Source organism: Lepidochelys olivacea, assembly GCF_965140295.1.
Source record: "Lepidochelys olivacea isolate rLepOli2 genome assembly, chromosome: 1".
Classification (NCBI taxonomy): Eukaryota; Metazoa; Chordata; order Testudines; family Cheloniidae; genus Lepidochelys; species Lepidochelys olivacea.
Window position 1 is genome coordinate 26,352,059 of NC_140411.1, and position 26,885 is coordinate 26,378,943.

General features: G+C 40.1%; 1 protein-coding gene across 1 annotated transcript; it reads right to left on the minus strand.

Annotated features, from left to right (window-relative positions):
• On the minus strand, nucleotides 1-26,885 carry CHORDC1 (cysteine and histidine rich domain containing 1). Its single transcript, XM_084613830.1, has 11 exons — nucleotides 26,698-26,885; nucleotides 20,241-20,290; nucleotides 16,813-16,869; nucleotides 15,322-15,482; nucleotides 13,321-13,421; nucleotides 11,942-12,000; nucleotides 10,331-10,401; nucleotides 8,936-9,041; nucleotides 6,102-6,221; nucleotides 5,362-5,424; nucleotides 1-4,582 (listed from the first exon to the last, which is right to left on the minus strand). Exons 1-11 carry the CDS (start codon nucleotides 26,759-26,761, stop codon nucleotides 4,430-4,432), a joined length of 1,005 nt encoding a protein of 334 aa, XP_084469956.1. The 5' UTR covers nucleotides 26,762-26,885; the 3' UTR covers nucleotides 1-4,429.

Sequence of the window (26,885 nt, forward strand, 5' to 3'; positions counted from 1 at the left end):
ACCGGCATGTAGTAAGAATTTATTCAAAACTAGAGCATGAAGACATGAGCATACTAAGAAAAAGTTCACATAACCAAGTTACATGAATAGGACAAATCAGACACCCATGCAGAAGAAAACATGGACAAAACAGTAATGCACATGTTTTTCGTAATTCCAAAATATTTAACATCCTAAAACAGTGTTCCAGACACCTAGAATACTTCATTAATGTACAAGGTCATTTTTCTGAATGTGGATAAGTGCAATTTGTGGTAGGAATATGGAAAATAAACAATGAATTTAACAGCTACAGTATTTATCAATCCTCATGCCATGTTTAAGAATACAAGCAAAGAATTACATCATTACACAAAATAAGTGAATGTCTTTTCAAGGCAAAAAGTTTCTAGTAAAAACTACTAAACTGCTGAAATAATGATTTGATAATATAAATGTTAAAAAAAACCAAAACCCCCCTCATCCATGGATGGGTACTTTTTATAAAATTACACTAATATTCTGTAGAATCAAAAAGTTATGGTAACTGAATGGTCCGGTGCTCAAAACAGTAATCAGATCTTGAAAAGAATAGTTCTGAAATCTGACAGACTACAGAAATCATATGTAACATTAGGCAGGCAAAAAAGTAGGGAAAAATGTAAATCTCACTTGAGAAACGGTAAGTCTATACTATAGTGGTATTTTCATACTTTAAGAATTTTGAGGTGAACAGCTTTACAAGCAACCGTATAGCCAAGTCTATGACATAAATATACAATAAATACGGTATAGTTTTGTAAGAGTTCTGTGTATTATAAAAATATAAAACTAATTTCCAGATTGCAGCAGGCAAACCAACCTGTTAAAGGTAGCACAATGAAGCTATGAGATATGGCAATCTTGACTGCCAGGAATCATTCAGACCAAGCTGATTTTGGTTTACATTAGGCAGATATTTACAATTATAATTTAATAATTAAAAAAATCTATTTGTTAGAAAATAAATCCTCTTCAACCTCTCTTACAAACTTTGTGGTTTTTTTCCCCCCTCTAAATACAGCTTTCTGAAGTGTTAGCTAATCGTTTAGTGTAGTAATTATAATCTCAATTCATCTTCCCTTCCTCCTATTTGCTGACAGAGTTCAGAGTCATACTAAGAGTTCCACTAAAAAAAGGCAACCACCAGATCAAAATCTTTTTATTTTTCTAAGACACAACCTACCTGCAGTGTTATAGTTTCTGGGCACTGGCAAGGTTTGTTCAAAACCTTCTAATTCTCAATCAAAGAGGATATAGCTCAATAGTATGCTGCTGGGTGAACATGCAGAAGAGTAGAAAAAAAGCTATAGCTTCAGATAATTTTAAGAAAAGAAACTATGTTTGAACTTCCTTAAACAGAAATATTTAAAAAAACCCTAATTTCTATTATATTGATGGGCAAGTTTTGATTTTTGTCATTAATAGAAAATTGTAGATACTTTAGAGCTCGATAAAGACATGGAACACAAGAAATAACTCCTGACTTTCCTCTTAGTTGTGTTTCAGAGTCTAATTATCCAGCTGAGTGCAAAAGGGAAGCAGAGGTGGAATATTTACTAGCTAACGGCCTGAGGAAAATGCTATCATCAACTTATTCCGCGTATTACCAGAACATAGTATAAACATGGTTGGGGTGAAGAGGATAATTGTTTAGACCCAAATTCTGCACTCCAATCAGTGGGAATTTGGCTCAGTTCTGTCTTATATTCGCTAACACAAACTCCCTAAAATGAATTTTACATGATGCTTCAACTAATAATGCAGTGAACTGCAAAGATTTAAAAAAAATCCCAGGTATTCAGTTAAAGATATAGAAATTTAAAAGAATGTGTGTAAGACTATTACAGATATATGCACATTGACTTGCCCCCCAAAACCAGAATTATATTTCGGTAGTTATACAGTGCTTGTCCCTGTTGTATCCAAGTTCAGAGTTCCGCTTAGGTCTTGCAACAACTGCTATTCCTAACACATAAAGCAATGAAGACGGTAGAGTTGCAGATGAATGGCTAGCATAGCTTGTATATTTGCCTCTACTCTTGAGGTTTCTGGAATACTCCCCCCAGTGAAGTAAGTAATGCCACAATATATTGACTTAGAAAAGCATGCACTTGTGTGTACACACAATGCCTGATGAGCTCCTACAAGTTTCCACATGCAAAGAGTACAGATTTATTTTCATGTATATACTTTTGAAAGCCTGGACACTACTACTTTAAGGCATTTTACATGGTATTACGTTAAAACAAGGCATAGATAAAAGAAGTTAACTGTACAGTTGTGTGCAGCACCTAGAGCTGGGGTTTTCAAAGGGGCCTAAGGATTCAGTCATCACATTCCCATTAAGTCAATGAGAGTTGAGCAACTCACTTTTTCAGCCCCTTTAAAAGTCCCAGCCTCAAACACGAAGGCAGTTTCTCTGTAAATATATATGCATTATTCTATATTTCCTACCCGTTTTTCAGCATTAATTATGTCTAAGTATTGCTGTAGATGGAACCCTGAACTCAAGTCTACACAGGTAAAAAAATTAAGCCCAGCTGAAAAAACCTTAAAGATTAGTTAAACTATCTTTATTTTTAAGCTTTTGAAGAGGTTTTCATTATTATATACATAAAACCACTACACACTCCCATCTTGCCAACTGTAAAAATTATTTCAGCCCCCGTTCTAGCTCTGTCAGGATGGAAAAAATGACTATGCATCAAGGTATCATAAGAATTTGTGGTATTGAATTCATTGAACCAATGAATTGCTTACGTCCCTGCATGAGAGAGGGTATGTCTATCCTGGTGCTGGAAGGTGTAGTTTCTAGCTTGAGTGGACATACCCACGTGAAGTGTAGCTGTGGCAGCAGGAGAGGCTAGCCACACCAAGTACGATCCTGTCTGAGACCCTTAGCACATTACACCTTCCAACTCCAGTGTACAGCCTGAGTCTAAAGTGGATTGGGGCTTTAAAGTTTTCTATGATAAGTTTTAATTAGATAGAAATTGACCTACACATACTGTGATATGAATAGTGATCTGCATTGTATAGAGTTGTTTTTTGTTTTTTTTAATTGCAGCCCCAAACTTACTTTTATAGATGCAATTTCAGGCAGGGAGAGAAGCATTACTACATCAGCTATGGCCTAGAGCTCAGTCACATATTTTCACAATATCCCAGGTTTTTGGCAGCAAAGCCTCTACCCTTGAACTGAAAACAAAAATATGCAGTGAAGTTTTCTTCTGGAAGTACTAACCAAAAGAATTAAAAATAAAAACATTTAAATAAGCATCTTTAAAAAGGGTGTTTTTTTTTTAAAAAGGATAATCCAGTTGTGGGGTTTTTTTTTTTTTAAACTTTTCCTTTAGTGAATTTAATACTCAGAGAAAGACAACTAGCCCTCAACAGCTAGACTTAAGCATACTGCATGGAAACATTAATCTTCCCCACATAGCTTAGCCAACATATCAAATACACTAGCATCTCCTGCTTCAATATTTACAGTCTTAGAGACAGACTAACAACTCTGAGCATTTTGGGGTGGTAGCTAACAAATATTAGAGACCTTGCAAAATCCCTTACATTAACTGGCTTAGTGGTTTTGAGATGGTCTTTAATGTGTAGGTTTCCAGAGCTGGAAGGCTAAGCTATCAAACCACTACCTTGCTCCATTTCCTTTTGTTCTAGGATTATTTAAAATTCAGAAATCAAAACGGAGGGGATAGTGGGGGGAAATTTTCACAAACTCCTCCACTCCTTGGCTCCAGTTACAATAGAATTTTTTGGCAAGTCTTCTGCTGTTGCATTTTTACTGGTAATGGTGCTAGTGCACCTGTGCTTTTACCAAGTGTAATCTAAAACTGCTCAGAGCAGATCCAAACAAGATGCTGAAAAAGCTAGTAACTACCTGAGCCCTTCAAAAACTAATGACCTCATCAGTGCACAAGTGGAATATGCAGCCATTCCTGACACTTTCACATGGGAAAAGGAAAGAATCTGAGTAGCACCTACATTCTTTCTGGATTTATTACTGATGTCGAAGACCAAATTTATTTATTCTAGACCACTGGAATCATGTTGACCATTCCACAGACTTATATCTTGTGTCCTTTTTACAATAAGATATATAGCAAACCGTATGTAGTCTCACATCAATTACTCTGGTAGCTCCAGTCTGAATAGGATGCTTGAAACGTTAATGCACCGTGTGGTCTGAGCTTCAATAAATTTACAATAAATCTTGCATTCCAGATCAGGGCAAGCATCAGGTTTTTACATAATGGAGTGCTTATCCCCATCTGCCATGCAAGATGTATTGTAAAAAAGTGATCTTATATAAAATAACATCTTAAAAGGAAATGCATTACAATAGCAAGTCACCACTTTCACGATAGAAAACAGTCTGCATATCTTTAGGATTTCATTCTTGATCTGTAATATCTTCATTTTGTTTTAGCTGTGTTTTAGGTATTGGTAGTTCAAGGTTTGCCCATAACATGGGCTCTGCTTTCCTCATAGTGAGCTCAATCTTCGTAGCTGTCATGTTTACATAACTCCTCTTCACATCAATTACCTGGAACAGAACAAGTATGTTTCACTTAAATTTAGGAATAAGATTGTTGGAAATATGTAAACAATTACTATATGCTCAGCACGCATTATGGGAATTTTGCAATCTCCAAATGTTTGGGTCTGGCAACAGTATAGAATGGAATTTACCTAGGACAGTTCCATCCCCAAGTATCTGCAAAATTAAAAAAAGGAGTAAATCTGTAAAACATAGCTGCCCCAGAGGGAGAGATCAGCTTTTAAAGTGCAGTTTCCTCTGGGTTCTGGGGAAAGTTGTGCAGCCTCAGCCCTTTCCTACACTCTAATCAATTATTTTTTGTCTAGGTCCAAATTTCTTGATCAAGCTATAGCCAAGGTCCAAACTCCAGAGAAAAATATAATAATTATTGTTATTATTTTTGTAATTAAGCCATTCAAAAGCATCTGGAAGTCCAGATTTGACTTGTGGCCCACCTATTAAGTATCCTTCCTCTAATCTATGAAGAGAGAAATTGGCATGCATATGTATGGAGAATACAACTGTATGCATGCACAAGTTTGGCATATGAAATTACATGCAGCTATAATTGGAAAGGTCTGGCCCTAGAAATTTTTGGCAATACTCATATCGTAATTATGCTTAGACTGGTAAATCCTGCAAAAAATGAACTTCTCTTGATAATCCAGACCTACAGAAGTGTGGTGGTTTTAAGGGGGGGGGGGGGATATTCTATTCTGAAAAAGCTATGGCTGAGGGTGAAACTGAGTAAGGCTTAACAAAACATTCGAATTTATTATACTTACTCCCCACAATATCACATTGCGATCAAATTCTTTATCTCCTTCAAATATAATATGGATATTTAGCTAAATGAGAAAAAATACAGAAGAGATTTATTAATGTCAATTGATTAAGTTTAAAATAAAAGTATGACATTAACACCCTAATTCTACATCACTGAAGTCACTAGGACTCTACACAAACAGAGGCCTGTGCAAATGGATCCTGATGCAGGATCAGGGCCAAGTGTGGCAACATGTTGTACCTGTAGAAGAAGGTATCAATGAAAATGCCGGTATTGGGCAATACAATTTTCCGAAGTGTGTTTACGGAATCACAAATTAGAATATTTCAATTGTAAAATCTGTGCAATAGCGCAGTTTCTGTGAAGCTACACATCCTAAAAGAGTCTGCTTGCTTTTAAAAAGATAGAATAAAAATGTAGAAAATATTTTGGTAGTTAAAAGAAGTTTACATAACTTTAAGTTTTGTAAAGATTTAAATTTAAGAAGTTTGACTAAAGGAACAAAAAGGCACAAAATACTTAGGAACCTGCAAGTCTACTAAGACTGAAAAGGTCAAGAAGATTTATGTCTCACAGGAGAAGATTGTTACAGCATTTTACTTTTGTTTTCTTAAAAGAGCAAAGAGATTGTGTTTTAATATTTATGCACAAGAGTACATCCAAGCAACTTATATTATGCTATACTTAAACATCAAGTTTTAAAAAAAAAAATCTATTTAAAATAAAACAGATACTCACCATTGTGCTATTTGCTTCTACATGGCTAAGTTCAGGAAGTGAATTTTTCGCATATATTGAAATAGTCACTTCACCTCCAGTTTGATGCCAATCATGCCTACATGGAACTACTTTTTTCCCCTACAAAACAAAGGTGTATTTTGGAAAACTACAGTATTGGAACTCTACATTCAGGATAGATTTTAAAAAAACTGCTCTGAAAATTGTCATATAGGACAACATTTTAACGAGAATAAATATAACTAGAACAGGACTAAATTCTGCATTTAGATGTGTGCGCAGGAACCCTACTAATGTTAAGGAAAAATTACATAACGGTAAGTGTTTGAGGGCCCTCTCCCATCCTACAAATCAAGATTCCATTCAGAAAGGATTATAGCTCTACCTTCTAGGCAAAAGTAAAAAAATTTCAGTGGAGAAATCTTTCTTTAGCAAGGAGCCACTTCTTAACTCTGTCATTTGACAAGCAGACTCGAAACTTTAATATTAGAGATAAGATGTATATAAAAAAAGCAAGGATTATAGAAACAGGGGAGGAAAGTATGACAGGTGAAGAAAAAACTATCTAGTATATAGTTTTGCATTGTCAAATATCTCCATCCTATAGCATTAGGGAGGCATCCCATCCAGCAAAACAGAAGTGACATGAACTAAAACTTGTCTAATAGAGTATGACCCCCATCCCTTTTATAGCCCCGCTCTCTAGAAGTTCAGAGTCACACAGTCAGGGGAAAGAGGTGCAAGAGCACTCCAATGGAGACGACTACTAGAACGCTCCACCAGTTCAAGCTACACTATTGGCATATCTCCTAGATCGGGAATGTACAGCGGCCAGCTGAAGAGGAATTTTTTATACTATCTACGAAGTACCCATCGTGCAAGATGAGATGCTCAGATTCATACCCTTTCTAATGCTTGAAGGAAGTATTAGTGGAAATGAGAAAAATCTCACAGTAATTGACTGGACAGCTTGTTGTCTAAACTTGAAACAGGTAGTAAAAGGGCACTGGAGAGAGGGCTTCATATTACTGCTGCAACAAACAGGTCACAGAACACTCCGCAGTGGCCTCTGGTGGGAACAGTACAGAGAATGGGACAAGGGAAGGAAGGAGGAAAGCCACACATTAAAAAAAAGGAGTGTCCAGGAAGGAGGAAAGATTAAATCCATTCAATGGCATCGCAGAACAAAAACAAAAAAATCTCTTGGCTCCCTGAACCTGGTACTTTCAGTTCTAGACAGAAGGAAAGGAAACCAGACTCCCAACTCCTTTGCTAAAGAAAAAAACCAGTTACCCAGGGAGAGATGGAATGTGGAAAGAGGTAGCAGGTGGGAAACAAACCAAGGTTTTCCCAGGGGCCCATCTTTCCTGTTTTGTGGGAGGGTGAAGTTAAAGAAGAGAAAGAGGATGCTAGACTTACACTTTGCTGGAAGAAAGAGGAAAGAAGTTTGAGCACAGCACTGCAGACCAGTGGACTGCAACATGGCTACCTTGAACTAGAGCATCTAGTACAGCTAATATACTGTGGTTGGCCCAGTGAGGCAGTTGCTAGGCTGTATGAAAGCATTAGGGACGGCATTTCAGCCACCTCCCCACAGCAGAGACCAGCCGGCTGGGAATACAGACTGCCCTGCAACACATGATTTTGCTACTAGCCCCACTGGGCTACGAGCCAGCTATTTTAGTAAGTTGCTACAACTAAAATTGAGGTTTTAAAACTTTTTCCTTTTCCACCCCCTGCATACACACTCAAGTCCTTCTACCCTCATTTTTCTAGAAAAACTGAGCAATACAGTTACTATCAGGAAGTGACAGAACTGACAAAGATTCTGTGTTCCCAAGAGATTAAATGGGCTTGGGGGGGTGGGAGGGAAATGACTAAGGGAAGAGAGAGCACCTAGCTATACCTCTTTTCTTCCTTTTAACAATGCTACATTTGCTGTATTGATCTTATTTTGTAGGTCAGAAGCGGAGACTATATTGACAATGGAGTTGTATATACACATCTAAGAGCAGAACATGACTGGATAGTATTATTTCTAGATTTGGAAGTGCTCAGCTACATTGTTTCAATGTAACACTCTAGTCTTGCAACATCCTCACACAACCTCTTTAACTATTATCATAAGTATTTTCCTTTGTTTTACAAGTCCAAACTAACCTGTCTGGTTTATTCGGAGCTCTGCTACGGAACAGCTATAAGCAAAAAGCACATTCTGTGTCCTAACATAAAAATAATCAAACCAAGCAATGCACTATGCTTTAGAGCAAAGAAAAACCCACTGTAAGAATGGCGTTTGGAAAAGATAGAAAAGTAATATTCCCACCAGTCCCAGCCCTAGAACACTCACTATTTCTGTGTGAATGAGATTTTGGAAAGCAAGATTATTTTAGTCTATTTAAATGTATTCTGTTCCTAGTTTTAGGAAGATGTTTCTCTAAAATTTTTTTGGGGCTCTTCGTTAGCGTATGCATAACATTTATAAGTGCTGGGTTGGAAAGTCTATCACCTAAAAAAGCCTTACAGAATTGTTTAGAAATGCGTACAAACAGTGGGTTTATTTTATTTTATTTCACAATTTATGGTTCAATAAAAGGTGTGGTTGTATACAGACAAGTACAGTGTTTCACTCAGATTAGTTTTAAGATCCATTATTAATCTCAAACTGCTCCCAACACTCATCAACACATATTAGAGAAATTGTATAATGGTGGAGGTAGGGGGATTATTATTCTTTGTTTAAATAAAGCTGCAATTCAGTCCACCACTATACTTTCTTAATGACTGGGAAGTTTAAGTAACCAACTACCAATGGCAAAGTTAGTACTACTTACAGCATCCTTTTTAGTCCACACATGTGTTCCCGTTGTACAGCCTTCTTGAGACAAAAATGTATTAAAATCAGAAGTTTTTCTCTTACAACAGCTCCAATACTTCATCCTTTGAAGGAATTTCAAAAGAAAATAATTTAACAAGCCATAATTGAGGCGAAAATTGTGTCAGAGAGGTCATGGAAGTTACAGAATATATGATTTCCAGAGACCTCGGACATTTTCTCCTTCAGCTCCCAGTCACCACGGGAGATCCCTGGAGCTTGCAGACAGCAGGTGGACCTCAGAGCTCCCCATTTTGTCATTTTTTTTAAGTAAAAAAGTCAGGGACAGGTCACGGGATTCCATGAATTTTTGTTTATTGCCTGTGACGTGTCCATGACTTTCACTAAAATAACCTTAGCCATAATACATACACAAGTCAAATATTTAGAAACATTTATCACAATCCACAGTTTTAACAGTGTAAACGTCTTACCTTTTCATAGAATCATAGAATATCAGGGTTGGAAGGGACCCCAGAAGGTCATCTAGTCCAACCCCCTGCTCAAAGCAGGACCAATTCCCAGTTAAATCATCCCAGCCAGGGCTTTGTCAAGCCTGACCTTAAAAACCTCTAAGGAAGGAGATTCTACCACCTCCCTAGGTAACGCATTCCAGTGTTTCATCACCCTCTTAGTGAAAAAGTTTTTCCTAATATCCAATCTAAACCTTCCCCACTGCAACTTGAGACCATTACTCCTTGTCCTGTCCTCTTCCACCACTGAGAATAGTCTAGAACCATCCTCTCTGGAACCACCTCTCAGGTAGTTGAAAGCAGCTATCAAATCCCCCCTCATTCTTCTCTTCTGCAGACTAAACAATCCCAGCTCCCTCAGCCTCTCCTCATAACTCATGTGTTCCAGTCCCCTAATCATTTTTGTTGCCCTTCGCTGGACTCTCTCCAATTTATCCACATCCTTCTTGTAGTGTGGGGCCCAAAACTGGACACAGTACTCCAGATGAGGCCTCACCAATGTCGAATAGAGGGGAACGATCACGTCCCTCGATCTGCTCGCTATGCCCCTACTTATACATCCTAAAATGCCATTGGCCTTCTTGGCAACAAGGGCACACTGCTGACTCATATCCAGCTTCTCGTCCACTGTCACCCCTAGGTCCTTTTCCACAGAACTGCTGCCTAGCCATTCGGTCCCTAGTCTGTAGTTATGCATTCGGTTCTTCCGTCCTAAGTGCAGGACCCTGCACTTATCCTTATTGAACCTCATCAGATTTCTTTTGGCCCAATCCTCCAATTTGTCTAGGTCTTTCTGTAAAATAACCAACTGCATAAGTATTTATAAAAAATGATTATAGAGAATTTATGGAAGGAAATCCTATTAATTACATAATACTAACCCTTCGTGGAATATAGGTACTCCAGAATGGTATATACATATTTCTTCTGTGCTCTGTGGTCCTTCAAATGTCTGGTGAAATACAAAACTTTTTTAAAAAATGATCTCTCTTCTTAGGAAGTAAAAAATAAACTATTAAAACAAAACAATTAGCAAAACAGTTTGCGAACACTGACCAATATGTATTAATGCATTTTAAACAAACCAAAAATGGGCTCTTTCTTCCTCTGTGCTGCAAAATAAACTCAGACACATTCATTCCATCTTCATCAAAAGTGCCTCCCCACATCCACCTTAAAAGTATCCTTTATATTGACTCTGTGGGATATCAGGATACTATCGCTATTAGTACTCAAAGGCTAGTTTAACCTCTTCTTACAGAGAAATCCAGAACTATTCAACTCTGTTTTCACAAATGAACCAAGTGTGCTCGTGTACACACACAGGTAATGAAGTGATATATTTGGCGCATTATTAAAAAACTGTAAGCTTAAAATGAGGTCATTCACCAATGAAAAAGTCACCAAAATGAAGCACCATAAAAGGAAGCAGCCCAATGTACTACGAGGTGCTTAGCAACACAAGGATCTATTAACTGAAATACCAGTCCCTCGTAATCCAATTGACAGGACTACTGCAATCCAGTGGAGAGGATCACAAACTCTTGTGCAACCACCACCCTCACCAGGTGACTCTCAATGATAAAGAGCAAAGGATCCTTCAGACCTTGTGGTTGCTACAAATGTTTAGTTTGCATCCCTCCTGTTCAGTGGAAGGTTGTCAGGGGAAAAAGTGAGGTATGTCTACCCTGCAATTAAAGACACCTGTGTTTGGCCCACACCAGCTAAATTGGGCTCACAGGGTTCAGGCTAAGGGGCTGTTTAATTGCGGTGTAGACATTTTCTCAGACTGCACCCTAAAGTGTGGGACCCTCCCACCTCACGGAGTCCTAGAGGCCGGATTCCAGCCCAAATGTCTACACTGCAATTAAACAGCCCCTAAGCCCGAACCCAAGTCAGTTGGTATAGGCCAGCCGCAGGTTTTTAATTGCAGTGTAGATGTGTCCTGAGACAATTTGGGTAGGACTGGAAGAATGGTTTCATGGTTGAAAATGTAAACTGTGGTTGCTTCCTTACTCAGCGTTCTTCAAAGAGTGTTTGATTAGTAGAAACAACGAGTCCAGTGGCACCTTAAAGTCTAACAGACTAGTAGGTACGGCATAGACTGCAGCAGAACTTCACTAGTTGCCAGGAGCAATTCCAAGTATTTATCAATAAAGCCCCTCAGTTTGGTACCACCTCACTCTGCCTAATTTTTAACTGCTGGAATAAAGTATCAGAGATGCTGACACTGACAAACCCCTACTTTTTTTAATTTGGGGCCCAGAAACCTTAGTGATGGGCCTCAACTCTTGAGATTACTAACTCACTGGTCCAAAAGAATCTACATTTTGACCTTTTGAATAAATTGAAAAGTATATCTATTTATTCAGACTTGTGGACCCTGTGTGGACTTTGAATTACTTTATAATGTGTTTTAAAATATTGACTTGTTCATGTTCTTAGGATTCTATAGTTACACTGTAAACAGAAGTAATAAAACAGCTATTTACCTTCAAACAGCCTCCATTTTTACACGACGTCCCAATTTTGATCTCATCACTGTCCTCTTCTGTAAAATGAAGGTATATAGATATCTTTAATATAAAAATGCCACTTTATAAATATCAAATATTTAGTTTACTTAAAGATAAAGTCTAGATTCTGACAGACCCTTCCATATGTCCATAGGTGGGAGGTGAAAGAGTACAAGGAGCATCCCTCATTTTCTGCACCCTACACAAAGGCCTGTCAGAAATGCATACAGAAATTACTTCCTATATATTCCCTAATGTGAGCAGAGATCAGATAGGACCATGACCCCAATACACTTTTGTATCTGCACACTGAGCTGGTGTGCTGAGGGAAGCATTGAGCACCACATAAGGGAGCACAGCAGAGGGTGCACTTGCCTTGCATGCTGGAATGTTCAGGGAGGAAGAACACAAGCAGTTCTGGAGGTTATTGGGAGTTGATGACTGCTCAGCACTTTAGGAAAAACACACACACAGGTGCCTTAATATGAACTCCTCTTTCTGAAAACTGTGACTATGTTGTCTAGTGTGCTACCATATTAGAAATAATTACTTGATACGGCTATCCCAGAGTTTAAAACTCTCCAGTATTTAAATTAATAGTTTCTGTTGATAAATTAAAGGACTTTCTTCTTTACATTATATATCACATACATCCATTTTGGAGTCATTAGGCAATGATTTAATCACAATAGATTTTTAAAACAGCCGAGACAGCAGTTCTAGGAGACATTATCTCGACAACTAGAATGTCTATGAATATTTTTTTTTTAGAAGGGCAGGGCCATTCCCCTTGGAAAGAGGGCTTTAGTTCTGGAGTAAACAATATGGGAACATCCACAAAGAGACCATACAATTTTAATTCCTAGATTCTAAGGCCAGAAGGGAGCATTGTGACCATCTAATCTGAACTCCTGTATAACAGGCCATAGAACTGCCCCAAAACAACTCCTAGAAACTATCATTTAAAAAGAAATCCAATCTTGATTATCTGGGTCTATCTATTTTCAATTACTTGGAATGTCTATTGTTCCAAGTGAAAACAGTTTTTCCATTGAAACGGTTTGGAAAAATAAGCCAGGGACAACATACCTAACTTCCTGAAGTAAGTAGTATACAATACACACCATTGACTGTTTGAATAAACTGCTTAAAGAAACATGTTTCTCTCCTGGTGTCAGTTTCAATTTAATTGCTGCCTTCTGTGGAACTAATTTGCTGGAATATGTGGTTCTTGAATACATTTGTAAAGTCATTAATTCTGAAACACTGGCGTGTGAGACATTCTACCATTTATCTAAGGATATCGCAACAACTGCATCTTTGGCATCTCGTTCTGTTTTGTTACAGATTCCTACCTTTTTTTTCTTCTTCATTCTCTGATAGTTTCAGTTTATCTAGTGCTTGTTTCAGGGAAGCGGATACTTTCAGCTGTAAGCTTGTCATTGGCTCATCTGGGCTAAAATATTTAAATGCATTCACGTTATCTTGGTCAAAATAAATTATGTAATAAGACAAAAGATACCTTTCAAACCTCTGCTGTGACAAGATTAGAATACGCGTCACCATCATTCTGACATAACAGGGGGAAAAAAAAAAGCCACCTCATTCAGCCACTACAAAATACCTTTCCCACAAAATAATTCCAGGGAAGAGAATGAAGTCTTATTATGAAATTGTACAATTGATGATGGCAACCTGGCTGAGTCTTAATTCAGTCAAGATGTTAGTGGGTTGGGAAAATCAAGTAGAAGAGTTGGCAAGGCAATATCTGTACTCTAGGTTGAGGGACTTCATCTGCTACATGTGACTCAGATTCCCGATCTTGCCGTTTTTTAAGAGCCAGGGCTACACTCAGAAGATCACACAGCAGCTGTACCCTAAAAGACGTTTTCAGAACACTGCTACAAAGATAATTTACCCAGGCCATCGCTTTGGCCATGTCACTCCCTCTTTGAATCTCTCCACTGGCTCCCCCTTCTCTATCGCATCTAACAAAAGCTGCATGTCTTCATTTTCAAGGCCCTGCATGACCTCTGCCCACTCTCTCATTCAATAATGAGATGCTGACTCCTCCCTCCAATAGGTGCATGAGGCCATCCTCCATTAGCAGACTGAAAATTTTCAGACAAAACCTTCATGCTTTCTCCCATGCTGTCCCTCATGCTTGAGCAATTCCCTGTAAACATCTGCAGGGCTACTTCATTAGACTCCTTAAAACTCTCCTTTGCCATAATGCCTACAAAAACGTAACAGTTAAACCACTAGTGTGCTGAGACCACTGCTTATGCTAACACATTAGCTCACGGTTTCCTTGTACTTCCCTATCTGGCTGTATTCCTATATTGTCTTGTCTTACACTTAGATTATAAGATCTTTGGCGCACGGTCTGTCTTTTTGTTCTGTGTTGTACAGTGCCTAGCACAATGGGGTTTTGTTCCTTCTCTATGGCTCCTAGGCACTATGATAACATTTATTATTATTTGTATTATCTGTCACCTTATCTACAAGGAAGCATCTTAAAACAGAACAGTTGAAACCCAAGAGTAGACACAGCCCATATTTTAATCACAGGCATTAAGGAACCTGTGGTGAAAGTTAAGAGTGATTTAAATAAAAGTCACATTATCTGATTTGGCAGAGTGGCTTTACCTCTTGTGGCACAATGCTAAATTGACAAATTTTAATAACGTATGTGTTTAATTTATCATTGTGTGTTTTCAGGGCTGATTAAAGTTAAGAAATAAATAAAAATTGTATATTCCAGTAAGAATACCACAATACATCAATATAGCTCTGTTATCAGTACTCTTGACCACAAAGTTCCACACTAGAACTTTGATTCCTATACAATGACAACACTGAGGGGTTCTGTACTATGTTTCTGTTCTTCAGAGGAGATGCTACCCAAGGTCCCTTTATGTCCACATTTCAGGCACGTCCAGATCAAAATTAGAAATAACTTCAATATTGTTGCCAATTATCCTATCAAGACATCTAAAACAGCGTACAAGCTATTCTCAAGTACACAATGGTCATTCGATTTGCCTATGCTTCCACAGCATGTAACTAAATACTTTGAATTAATTCACATAAGAGATGCCATATAAAAACAAAAGCTGTAATTTAAATATGGTCATTGCTAGGTTTGAAAAAAATGTCTGACTTAATAAATTAATGTCCACTTGAAAATTATGTAATATATAATGAAGGGTCAGAATATCTATTTTAAGATCTAATGCTACTTCTCATCATCATAGTACCTTCCAAATAAAATCAATAGCAATAACCAAAACAAGTTCTAAGTTAACCACTGAAAACAAATTTGGCACAAATGCCAGTTCAATAATATACCGTACCTTGGCCTATTAATGGTTTCCACTGGCTTTGGTGCCCGAATTATATGCTCCTGAAATTTAGGTTTCAGTTCAGCTAGCTCCTTTCGCTCAGAGGTAGTTTTGATTTCAGGTTTCACAGGCTCAGGGGGTTTCTCACTATTATGGAGACCCTTTGTACAGCCCTGTTGTAGATGACATAGAAACATATGTGGAAAAACAAAACACTTCATGTGCAAAATCCAAAACCAAACTATTATCCAAGTTTAATGAATTAATGCATTTTGATTCTTCACCCGCATCCTTTGCTCAGTTCTAGTGACTGATTTGCAACAAATGCTATAACTGAAGTTGAAAAATGACATCCGTGTCTCTTGGTTTTCAGATATATAGACAAACAAACTTTCTGGAACACTTAAATGAAGTGTTCTATGCTTGTTAAGAGGCTTTTTTTTTTTTTTTTTTTTTAAAGTTTGAGCAAAATCTCTTTAGTTGTTTATGATTTAGACCAGTGGTTCTCCAACTTTTTTTTTTCCCCACAGACCACTTGAAAATTGCTGAGGGTCTAGGCGAACCGCTTAATGATCTTTCCAAATGTTGTTTGTACCATTAGCTAACTATTGTAAAGCGTTTTGGATAAAAGCGCTATAGTAAAAAAACAAACTTAACTTTTTTTTGTTCTACAAATAAAAGCACACAACTCATATTTTAATATCAGTAGTCTTACCTTTCTAATGTGATGGATGTGCCCTCTCTCCCCGGTCATAGCAGCCCTGGAGCTAGGGCTGGGAAGGAGAGGGGTTTCTCCCTCTCTCCCCTGCTGCGGCAGCCCCTTGAGCTAGGGCTGGGAAGGAGGGCTGTCTCTCCCTGGCCGCCACAGCCCTGGAGCTGGGGAAAGTAACCTCTTTCTCTGGCCGCCGCAGCCCTGCATGTCCCATATTCACCCCACCCCATCTTCTCATCCCACTGCCCCCTCCAACCTGCGCCCTATGGCCACCACTGCACCTGTGCGCCTTCTCCAGGGTCCAGGCACCTAATCAGTGGAGCCACGCTTGCGCAGCTCCACTAATTCAGGTGGGTGGCCCTTCATTCTCTTGTGTGTAGCCACCCAGGTGCACACCTTGGAGGGAACTATCCATGGACCACCTGAATGGAGCTCGCGGACCACTGGTGGTCTGTGGACCACAGTTTAAAAACCTCTGATTTAGACAAATGAGTGTAAAAACACCCTCCTTTCTTTTCGTGGCCTCATAGTTTTACAATATTATAAGCACATTTTGACAGAACCAATTAACAAATTGCTGAAGTTTAGAAATTGAAACTTAACATCTAAGTAGTCTACAAGGAGAAATAGTGACGCAAGGCACTCTGATTCAAAATGATTTTGGTTTAACAAGATGTATCCATTTAAAATTTGCTTAATGTAACATCTAATTCTATGATTTTTTGATACTGTAACAGATAAGCTATATAAACTGCAATAATCAATTTTTTAAAAAAATCACCAATACATACCGCAATGCTTAAGAAGTCAGAGAAGTCTGTTGTTCTTCTCTTACAACATGACCAGCCCTATAAATTTGGAATAAAATAATGAGACAGATGCAAACACCCCACTCAGTAATCTTATTAGAAGCAAAAGGTTAGTGATAATTCTTTCCAGCACATGCTACTTTATAGTCTTAACACTCTCCTCTCCCTTGGAGGCTACTGATCATCTCTGTATTTTTGAAAATGTAAAGACTTCTACAGCTGCTATTACTAGTCAACATTTGCTGATGTCATCATAAAGCACCATCAAAACTTACTGAAACAATACTCCTATTCTGTGCAAGGTTCTGATTCAATATGAAAAAACAGGCAAACACACACAGTTGATAAAATAATTTAACTAAAATAAATCTCTCTGAGGTTGAGTTCACCTGCTAATGTTATGGACACAGTCTCTATTTTCAAGAGCAATATAGCATGGTCAGAAATTTCTTCCTTATCTTTGGAGAGTCATAAATCTATTTTATGTTAGTCTCATTCATTCCCCATTGTCCAGTGTCATCTTTGCCTTAGGCAGTCATCGGCTCAAATTAGGTCAACTCAAAACCAACATTTATTATATCAAATGAAACAGTCCTGATGCTAGAGAAACAGATCTTACTGCACCACACAAAACAACTTATCTGGAAACTCAAAGAACCTTTAATTTGGTATTAAAAAAGATATTTTGACTAACAATGTATTTCTGCAGCAGATTAAAAGATGATGATGGGAAACGCTTTCTTTCTTTGAAATAGGGAGCATTATTTTGCAGTGTTTCCTCTAAACATTCATCCCTTACACAGCCAATATATTGTGAACAGTAAGACAGTATTTATTGGTTAGCTTATTTGGGACACATATTAGAAGGAAAGTTATACCTAATGGGACTCACTATAAATGAAGGGAGGAGAAAAAAGGGAGGTAGAATATGTTTTTTTGTAACAAGTGCTGACTTACTTTTTTCTTTAACCGGTGTATTAAATAATTTTAACATTAGCTTTAATAAAAAAATTGTCTATACATCTATAATGCTTAAATTATACAAAAGTATAAAGTTTGGTTTAAAAATAATAAAATACATATAGTACATAATCTGCAATATCCCAAATTGAGGTTAATAAATTTAACAATACAGTTAAAATATTAGCATCCAAACATTCGGGTACATCACTCGTAAAAAGTTTATTAAGAGTAGCTTGTGGAAAGCAAATATATCAATGAGTGTAGGTTGACCCTCACTAATTGAGAATTTAGGATAGGTTGTCTCTTAGTAAATACTCTGGATATTATTTCTGTCTAAAATTCTGGTATTCAGCTTCTGCCAATCTATTTTTCAACAGCTATTCACAGCCAGCTAGTAAGCTGTGCTGCTCACTCCTATCATTACCAAGGAAGTGTTATCTTGGGCATGTCTATCCTCTCAATCACAGCCATTTCTTATGATGCCTCAGCACAAAATTGGAAAAGAGGAAGGTTTTGAGGAAATTCCACTCCTCCACCTTCTGGCTTCTCCTCACTGGAGAACTACTGCTTCTCACCTCTTCCTTATAGCAAGCTGATGCCAGACAGTCTCTTTTCAAATCCTCTCTCACACTGTATAATCATTCACAAATTCATGAACCTTACAGGTTTGAGATGTTCTTATTATGATTTTTTTCCATTCCTTATTTCTTGCAATCAATATTTTAACTAAAAGGAGTACTTGTGGCACCTTAGAGACTAACCAATTTATTTGAGCATAACCTTTCATGAACTACAGCTCACTTCATCGGATGCATAAAAGTGGAAAATGCAGTGAGGATGTTTTTATACACACAGATCATGAAAAAATGGGTGTTTATCACTTCAAAAGGTTTTCTCTCCCCCCACCCCACTCTCCTGCTGGTATTAGCTTATCTAAAGTGATCACTCTCCTTACAGTGTGTATGATAATAAAGGTGGGCCACTTCCAGCACAAATCCAGGGTTTAACAAGAACGTCTGAGGAACTGGGGGGGGGGGGGGGGGGTTGGAAAAAACAAGGGGAAATAGGTTACCGTGCATAATGACTTAGCCACTCCCAGTCTCTATTCAAGCCTAAGTTAATTGTATCCAATTTGCAAATGAATTCCAATTCAGCAGTCTCTCCCTGGAGTCTGGTTTTGAAGTTTTTCTGTTGTAATATCGCAACTTTCATGTCTGTAATCACGTGACCAGAGAGACTGAAATGTTCTCCGACTGGTTTGTTATAATTCTTGACATCTGATTTGTGTCCATTTATTCTTTTACGTAGAGACTGTCCAGTTTGACCAATGTACATGGCAGAGGGGCATTCCTTGAAGTGAAGTGAGCTGTAGCTCACGAAAGCTTATGCTTAAATAAATTGGTTAGTCTCTAAGGTGCCACAAGTACTCCTTTTCTTTTTGCGAATACAGACTAACACGGCTGCTACTCTGAAAGCTGTCAATATTTTAACTATCATTTTGCCACTTTCAAACTTCACATTAACTTCGTTTAGAGTCAGACAGGCAGAATTCCTTAATGAAGACCTTGTCCTTTATATAAGCCAAGAATTCTCAGATTTTTCCACATAGTATCTCAATGGCAACAACACTAATTGCTTACCTGGGCAAATAAAAATATTTAATATATTTTGGCTGTCTTAATGAAATTTAACTTCCAAAATTGAGGAGAATCAACACCATGTGACCAGCCTGGTTCTTGCAGGCCATCAACAAATGCTTGCTGGACCACCAATGATCCACAGATCACAGTTAAGAACTGCTGGTATAAACAAGAGACTACTGAGAAAAAGGTCTAACCTTTCCAAAGCCTATTAGTCAGTTTTTGAGCAACATAACTTTCTTTAAAAATGCAAAAAGAATACAAAGAATAACAAACTTTAAATTATGTGTACTGAAATTCTAAAATGTCTATAATCGAAAACAGTTCTACATGCCGTGCTTTTTACCTGGCTGTGGTAAGGCAATACATTTTTCACAAAACGATATAGGATATGTAATGCTTAAACAACATGCTCAGTTTGAGAAGAAAAATAGAAAAATAATAATCACCTGCTGCAGTGAGTGGCCAAACAATGTACCTGTTATTTATTGCTTTTGCTATAAAAGCTTTTATTTTGCTTTTATTTTGCTATAATTTTTAATAATTTATAAATATAATATAATTATTATTATATTATTATAATTATTATTATAATGTATTATTATTATATTATAATATAATTTATAAATATTTTTTACAATTTTGCTATAAAAGCTTTTATTTATTGCTTTTGCTATACATTTGCTACATACATTGCTATACATTTGCTACATCATTGACTGAGTTGGCGTACAGCATTACTGATACAAAGAGACACTACCTAAGGATTTAAAGAATTTTTCACTATCTATATCCTGGCATACCCACCTTTAGAGCATCATGAAAGACTGGTACACCTGGATGATATGTGCATGAATCTGAAAGAAAAGAAAAATGCAGTTGTCATAAATATAAAGGGAAGGGTAAACCCCTTTGAAATCCCTCCTGGCCAGGGGAAAGCTCCTCTCACCTGTAAAGGGTTAAGAAGCTAAAGGTAACCTCGCTGGCACCTGACCAAAATGACCAATGAGGAGACAAGATACTTTCAAAAGCTGGGAGGAGGGAGAGAAACAAAGGGTCTGTGTGTCTGTCTATATGCTGGTTTTCTGCTGGGGAAAGACCAGGAATGGAGACTTAGAACTTTTAGTAAGTAATCTAGCTAGGCATGTGTTAGATTATGATTTCTTTAAATGGCTGAGAAAAGAATTGTGCTGAATAGAATAACTATTTCTGTCTGTGTATCTTTTTTGTAACTTAAGGTTTTGCCTAGAGGGGTTCTCTATGTTTTTGAATCTAAATTACCCTGTAAGATATCTACCATCCTGATTTTACAGGGGGGATTTCTTTATTTCTATTTACTTCTATTTTTATTAAAAGTCTTCTTGTAAAAAACTGAATGCTTTTTCATTGTTCTCAGATCCAAGGGTTTGGGTCTGTGGTCACCTATGCAAATTGGTGAGGCTTTTTTATCCAACATTTCCCAGGAAAGGGGGGGGAGGGTGCAAGTGTTGGGAGGATTGTTCATTGTTCTTAAGATCCAAGGGTCTGGGTCTGTAGTCACCTAGGCAAATTGGTGAGGCTTTTTACCAAACCTTGTCCAGGAAGTGGGGTGCAAGGTTTTGGGAAGTATTTTGGGGGGAAGGACGCGTCCAAACAGCTCTTCCCCAGTAACCAGTATTAGTTTGGTGGTGGTAGCAGCCAATCCAAGGACAACGGGTGGAATATTTTGTACCTTGGGGAAGTTTTGACCTAAGCTGGTAAAGATAAGCTTAGGAGGTTTTTCATGCAGGTCCCCACATCTGTACCCTAGAGTTCAGAGTGGGGGAGGAACCTTGACAGCAGTACTAAATGAAAATGTAATTAAATGAACCCCAAACCCCTGCAACTATTAATCTAAACAGAATTACAGCCAGAGCTCCACACATTTGAATCTCACATTGCACATGAGCTCAACCTTCCACCCTTTTCCCATCACTCTTTGAAGAACAAGCACTCAGAGTATATATGGAGCCACATACAGCCTATTTATTAAACTAAGTTTTTTAAGGTAGAAACTTTTTTTTTTTGGCCATATACACCACAGTGTACAACAGAAGCACACAAATAAAATTACCCTTACTACATTTACCATGGGATCTTTTGGGGACCATGATCAGCATCATATAGAGCTAACCTTAACTGGTATCCCAGTAGAAACACAGACAAATGTCAGCCTGGTCCATTTGAAGGGCACTGATACAAAATGGAGTTGAGTAACACCCAACACAACTATTTACAGTTGTTTGAGAGATGGATTCAAGCCTCCTAAGCCAAAGGCACCTAAGGTTCTACACTGCCTTAATTATCTGGTGTTCACAAACTTGATTAAAGAAGATTGCAAAGCATGCCATATAGCCAAAGACTCAATGAACTCCATCTGTTTAGCTTAACAAAGAGAAAGTTAAGAGGTGGCATGATCACAATCTGTAAGTACTCAGGTAGGGAAGAGATATTTGATAATAGAAGGCTCTTTAAGCTGGCAGAATCATTGGGAAGCTACTGAAACTGAAATGATAGTGTGCTCAATTTACATCAAGTATATTTCACCCAATATTGTATTCCTAAGATAAGGAAAAAATGCAATCCAAGAGCTCCAATTTGCAAAGCATTCTGCTGCATGCCTAATGCAACAGATTCAATTACTTGTTTCATGTACACACACACGATACAATATCTGGCAATATTTTTAAGAATCTGTAATATACTCATGTACCCTTACAAAAAAAGGGAAATAATTTACTGCAGGTTCAAGCCCTCAGACTTACACCTGTAAAGGTAAACGCTCAATAGTTTGGATCACAGTTTATTAGGCAGTAGCAGACCACTCTAACCTTACACTGCTCTACTATAGTGCTTTGACCATGTTAGTGTTCACTGGGTGGTTCAGTATCCATACCAACAGCCACCAACTTGTTTCAGTTAAATCATCACAGCCATCAAATGGATAGTGGCTTGTCAGCTGCCATGGATTTTCCAGGCTTTCTCCATTTGGTGGGGCACACCCATCTCCTCCAGCAGTGGTTTTCAACCGGGGTATACGTACGCAGAGATCTTCTGGGGGTACTCAACTCATCTAGATCAGCATTTCTGAACCTGGGATTTGCAGCCCCCAGAGGGAGTCACGGGATGGGTTATGGGGGATTGCAAGTGCAGGGCTGGCATTGGGGGGATGGCAAGTAGGGCATCTGCCCAGGGTGCCACACCACAGGGGACCCCATGAAGCTAACTTACATGCTTCCGCCACGTGACCTGGGCCTCAGGCTTCAGACAAAGTTCACAAGTGAAAAACAGGCTCAAGTATCACATTGAAATGTAAGTACAATATTTATATTCCAATTGATTTATTTTATAATTATACGGTAAAAATGAGAAAGTAAGTAATTTTTCACTAATAGTGTGCTGTGACACTTTTGTATTTTCATATCCGATTTTGTAAGCAAGTATTTAAGTGAGGTGACACTTGGGATATGCAAGACAAATCAGACTCCTAAAAGGGCTACAGTAGTCTGGAAAGGTTGAGCACCACTGACCTATCATAGAATCATAGAATATCAGGGTTGGAAGGGACCCCAGAAGGTCATCTAGTCCAACCCCCTGCTCGAAGCAGGACCAATTCCCAGTTAAATCATCCCAGCCAGGGCTTTGTCAAGCCTGACCTTAAAAACCTCTAAGGAAGGAGATTCTACCACCTCCCTAGGTAACGCATTCCAGTGTTTCACCACCCTCTTAGTGAAAAAGTTTTTCCTAATATCCAATCTAAACCTCCCCCACTGCAACTTGAGACCATTACTCCTCGTTCTGTCATCTGCTACCATTGAGAACAGTCTAGAGCCATCCTCTTTGGAACCCCCTTTCAGGTAGTTGAAAGCAGCTATCAAATCCCCCCTCATTCTTCTCTTCTGCAGGCTAAACAATCCCAGCTCCCTCAGCCTCTCCTCATAACTCATGTGTTTCAGACCCCTAATCATTTTTGTTGCCCTTCACTGGACTCCCTCCAATTTATCCACATCCTTCTTGAAGTGTGGGGCCCAAAACTGGACACAGTACTCCAGATGAGGCCTCACCAATGTCGAATAGAGGGGAACGATCATGTCCCTCGATCTGCTTGCTATGCCCCTACTTATACAGCCCAAAATGCCATTGGCCTTCTTGGCAACAAGGGCACGCTGCTGACTCATATCCAGCTTCTCGTCCACTGTCACCCGTAGGTCCTTTTCCGCAGAACTGCTGCCTAGCCATTCGGTCCCTAGTCTGTAGCTGTGCATTGGGTTCTTCCGTCCTAAGTGCAGGACCCTGCACTTATCCTTATTGAACCTCATCAGATTTCTTTTGGCCCAATCCTCCAATTTGTCTAGGTCCTTCTGTATCCTATCCCTCCCCTCCAGCATATCTACAACTCCTCCCAGTTTAGTATCATCCGCAAGTATCAGTATCAGACCTCCAGTACTGCTGGCAGCCCCTTAATTCATAACTAAGGATATGATTTTGTCATGGATTCTGTGACTTCAAGAGACCTCAGTGACTTCTTCAGCTGGGTGCCCAGGGCCCCCAGAGCGGTCAGCTGCTGGGGGCTGGATTCCCCTGTCCCACCCCGCGGCAGGGTTCTAGCTGTTAGTCCTGCCCAGCAGTCAGCCCCCATTATTTTTAGTAAAAGTCAGAGCTTCCATGAATTTCTGTTTATTGCCTGCAACTGTCCATGACTTTTTCTAAAAAGAACAGACAAAATCTTAACCTTAATCAAAACAAAGCATCTGTTTCCCTCACTGGACAAATGTGAAAATGGACAAACAGAACCAGTTCCAAGTCTGTGTCCTTGAAGCCAAAGTGTTCATATCCCATGAACTAGCTAGAGTCAGCATGTATCCTTCGCTTTGTTCCAGCTCAGGACATCACTGATTAAAGAAACACAAGGATACGATCAGGCCATGTGTAGAACCGGCTTACCACTTGTTACCTCTGGGTATGTCTACACTGCAATTATACACTGTTGTTGTAGCCCAGTTGGTCCTAGTTATATTAGAGAAACAAGGTGGGTGAGCCCCTGCCTTAGAATTATAGGACTGGAAGGGACCTTGAGAAGTCATCTCGTCCAGTCCCCTGCACTCATGACAGGACTAAGTATTATCTACCATCTCTGACAGGTGCTTGTCTAACCTGCTCTTAAAAATCTCCCATGACAGAGATTATACAACCTCCCTGGGCAATTTATTCCAATGCTTAACCACCCTGACAGCTAAGAAGTTGTTCCTAATGTCCAACCTAAACCTGCCTTCTCTGCCTTCACAGTCTTCTCTTCTCCAGACTAAACAAACCAAATTTTTTCAATCTTTCCTCATTTTTCAATCTTTTCTAGACCTTTAATCATTTTTGCTGCTCTCCCCTGGACTTTCTCCAATTCGTCCACATTGTTCCTGAAATGTATAGCCCAGAACTGGACAATACTCCAGTTGAGGCCGAATCAGCACGGAGTAGAGCGAAAGAATTACTTCTTGTGTCTTGCTTACACCACTCCTGCTAATACATCCTAGAATGGCATTTGTTGCAAAAAACAAAAACATAACCCCAAGTGTTAAGCTCTTCACTGATACTTAGCTTGTGATCCACTATGACCCCCAGATCCCTTTCCACAGTACTCTTTCCTAGGTAGTCATTTCCCATTTTGTACATGTGTAACTGCCTGTTCCTTCCTAAGTGGAGTACTTTGCATTTGTCCTCACTGAATTTCGTCCTATTTTCTTCAGACCATTTCGCCAGTTTGTCCATCATTTTGAATTATAATCCTATCCTCCAAAGTACCCTCCCGCTTGGTATCATCCACAAACTTTATAAGTGTACTTACTATGCCATTAACTAACGGCAAGTCTACACCACAGCGCTACACTGGCACAGCTGCACTGTCCACACGAGCAGTTTAAAGCCCACCCCCCACCCCGAGACAGCAAGTTAGAGCACTATAAAATGTAAGTGTAGACAAGCCCTAAGTAATTTTTAACTTGTTCTTTCCCTATTTTAGCCTCTGATTCTACCTCATTTCCACTGGAATTCACTATGTTAGACGTCCAATCGCTATTAGACCCTTTTGGTGAAAACTGAAACAAAGAGATCATTTAGAACTTCTGTCATTTCCACATGTTCTGTTATTGCTTTCCCCCTGGTTATCAAGTAATGGACCTACCCTGTCTTTGGTCTTCCTCCTAATGTATCTGTCAAATGTTTTCTTGTTATCCTTTATGTCACTAACTAGTTTAACCTTGTTCTGTGCCTTGGCCTTTTTAACTTTGTCCCTACAGACTTGTGTTATTGGTCTTCCCTCCCCCGCCCCAGCTCCCCCTTCCCAATATCAGCACATCCCTCCCCCTTGCTTACCAGGCTCCCCACAATCAATGCAGGTCCCCCTGCTTACCAGGCTCCCCTAATAAACAGCACCCCCCTTAACAGGCTCTCCCTGACCACCCTCCCCCAAACCAGCACAGCCCCCACTTTCCCCTCCCCCCCAGGTTCCCCCCCAAACAGCGCAGCCCCCGCTACCCTCCCCCCCCAAACAGCGCAACCCCCGCTTCCCTCCCCCCCCGCAGGTTCCCCCCCCAAACAGCGCAGCCCCCGCTTCCCTCCCTCCCCGCAGGTTCCCCCCCCCAAACAGCGCAGCCCCCGCTTCCCTCCCTCCCCGCAGGTTCCCCCCCCCAAACAGCGCAGCCCCCGCTTCCCTCCCTCCCCGCAGGTTCCCCCCCCCAAACAGCGCAGCCCCCGCTTCCCTCCCCCCCCGCCGGTTCCCCCCCCAAACAGCGCAGCCCCCGCTTCCCTCCCCCCCCGCCGGTTCCCCCCCCAAACAGCGCAGCCCCCGCTTCCCTCCCCCCCCGCCGGTTCCCCCCCCAAACAGCGCAGCCCCCGCTTCCCTCCCCCCCCGCCGGTCCCCCCCCAAACAGCGCAGCCCCCGCTTCCCCCCCCCCCCGCCGGTTCCCCCCCCAAACAGCGCAGCCCCCGCTTCCCTCCCCCCCCGCCGGTTCCCCCCCCAAACAGCGCAGCCCCCGCTTCCCTCCCCCCCGCCGGTTCCCCCCCAAACAGCGCAGCCCCCGCTTCCCTCCCCCCCCGCCGGTTCCCCCCCCAAACAGCGCAGCCCCTTCCCCCAGCCAGCCTCCCCCTTCAGCGCAGCCCGCCTCCCGGAACCCAACAGGACCCGGCCACCCCCCTTGAAGACCTCAAGCCAGGCGCCCCCAGGTGCGCAGCCGCCCCCGGCCCCGGCTCGTACCCTCCGCGTTGGTGCTGGGGTCGAAGCGCTGGCCGCAGCCCCGGTTGTAGCAGAGCTGGGACATGGCGCGGGGAGCTGCAGAGCCGGTACCCGCAGCACCGGAGCCGGCAACAGCAACGAGCCGGGAGACAGGAAGCGGCAGCGCAGCAGACGAAGCCTCCGCCTCGCTCTCGAGTCTCTCCGGAAAG

What these genes read in the sequence shown, in the direction of transcription:
- CHORDC1 (XM_084613830.1), bottom strand. Translation starts at nt 26,761, where the DNA reads ATGTCCCAGCTCTGCTACAACCGGGGCTGCGGCCAGCGCTTCGACCCC. An exon ending in CCCCAGCACCAACGCGGAGG is followed by an intron (nt 20,291 to 26,697) that starts GTACGAGCCGGG and finishes CTTTTCTTTCAG; the next exon opens with ATTCATGCACATATCATCCA. An exon ending in GTACCTATATTCCACGAAGG is followed by an intron (nt 9,042 to 10,330) that starts GTTAGTATTATG and finishes ATTCCTTCAAAG; the next exon opens with GATGAAGTATTGGAGCTGTT.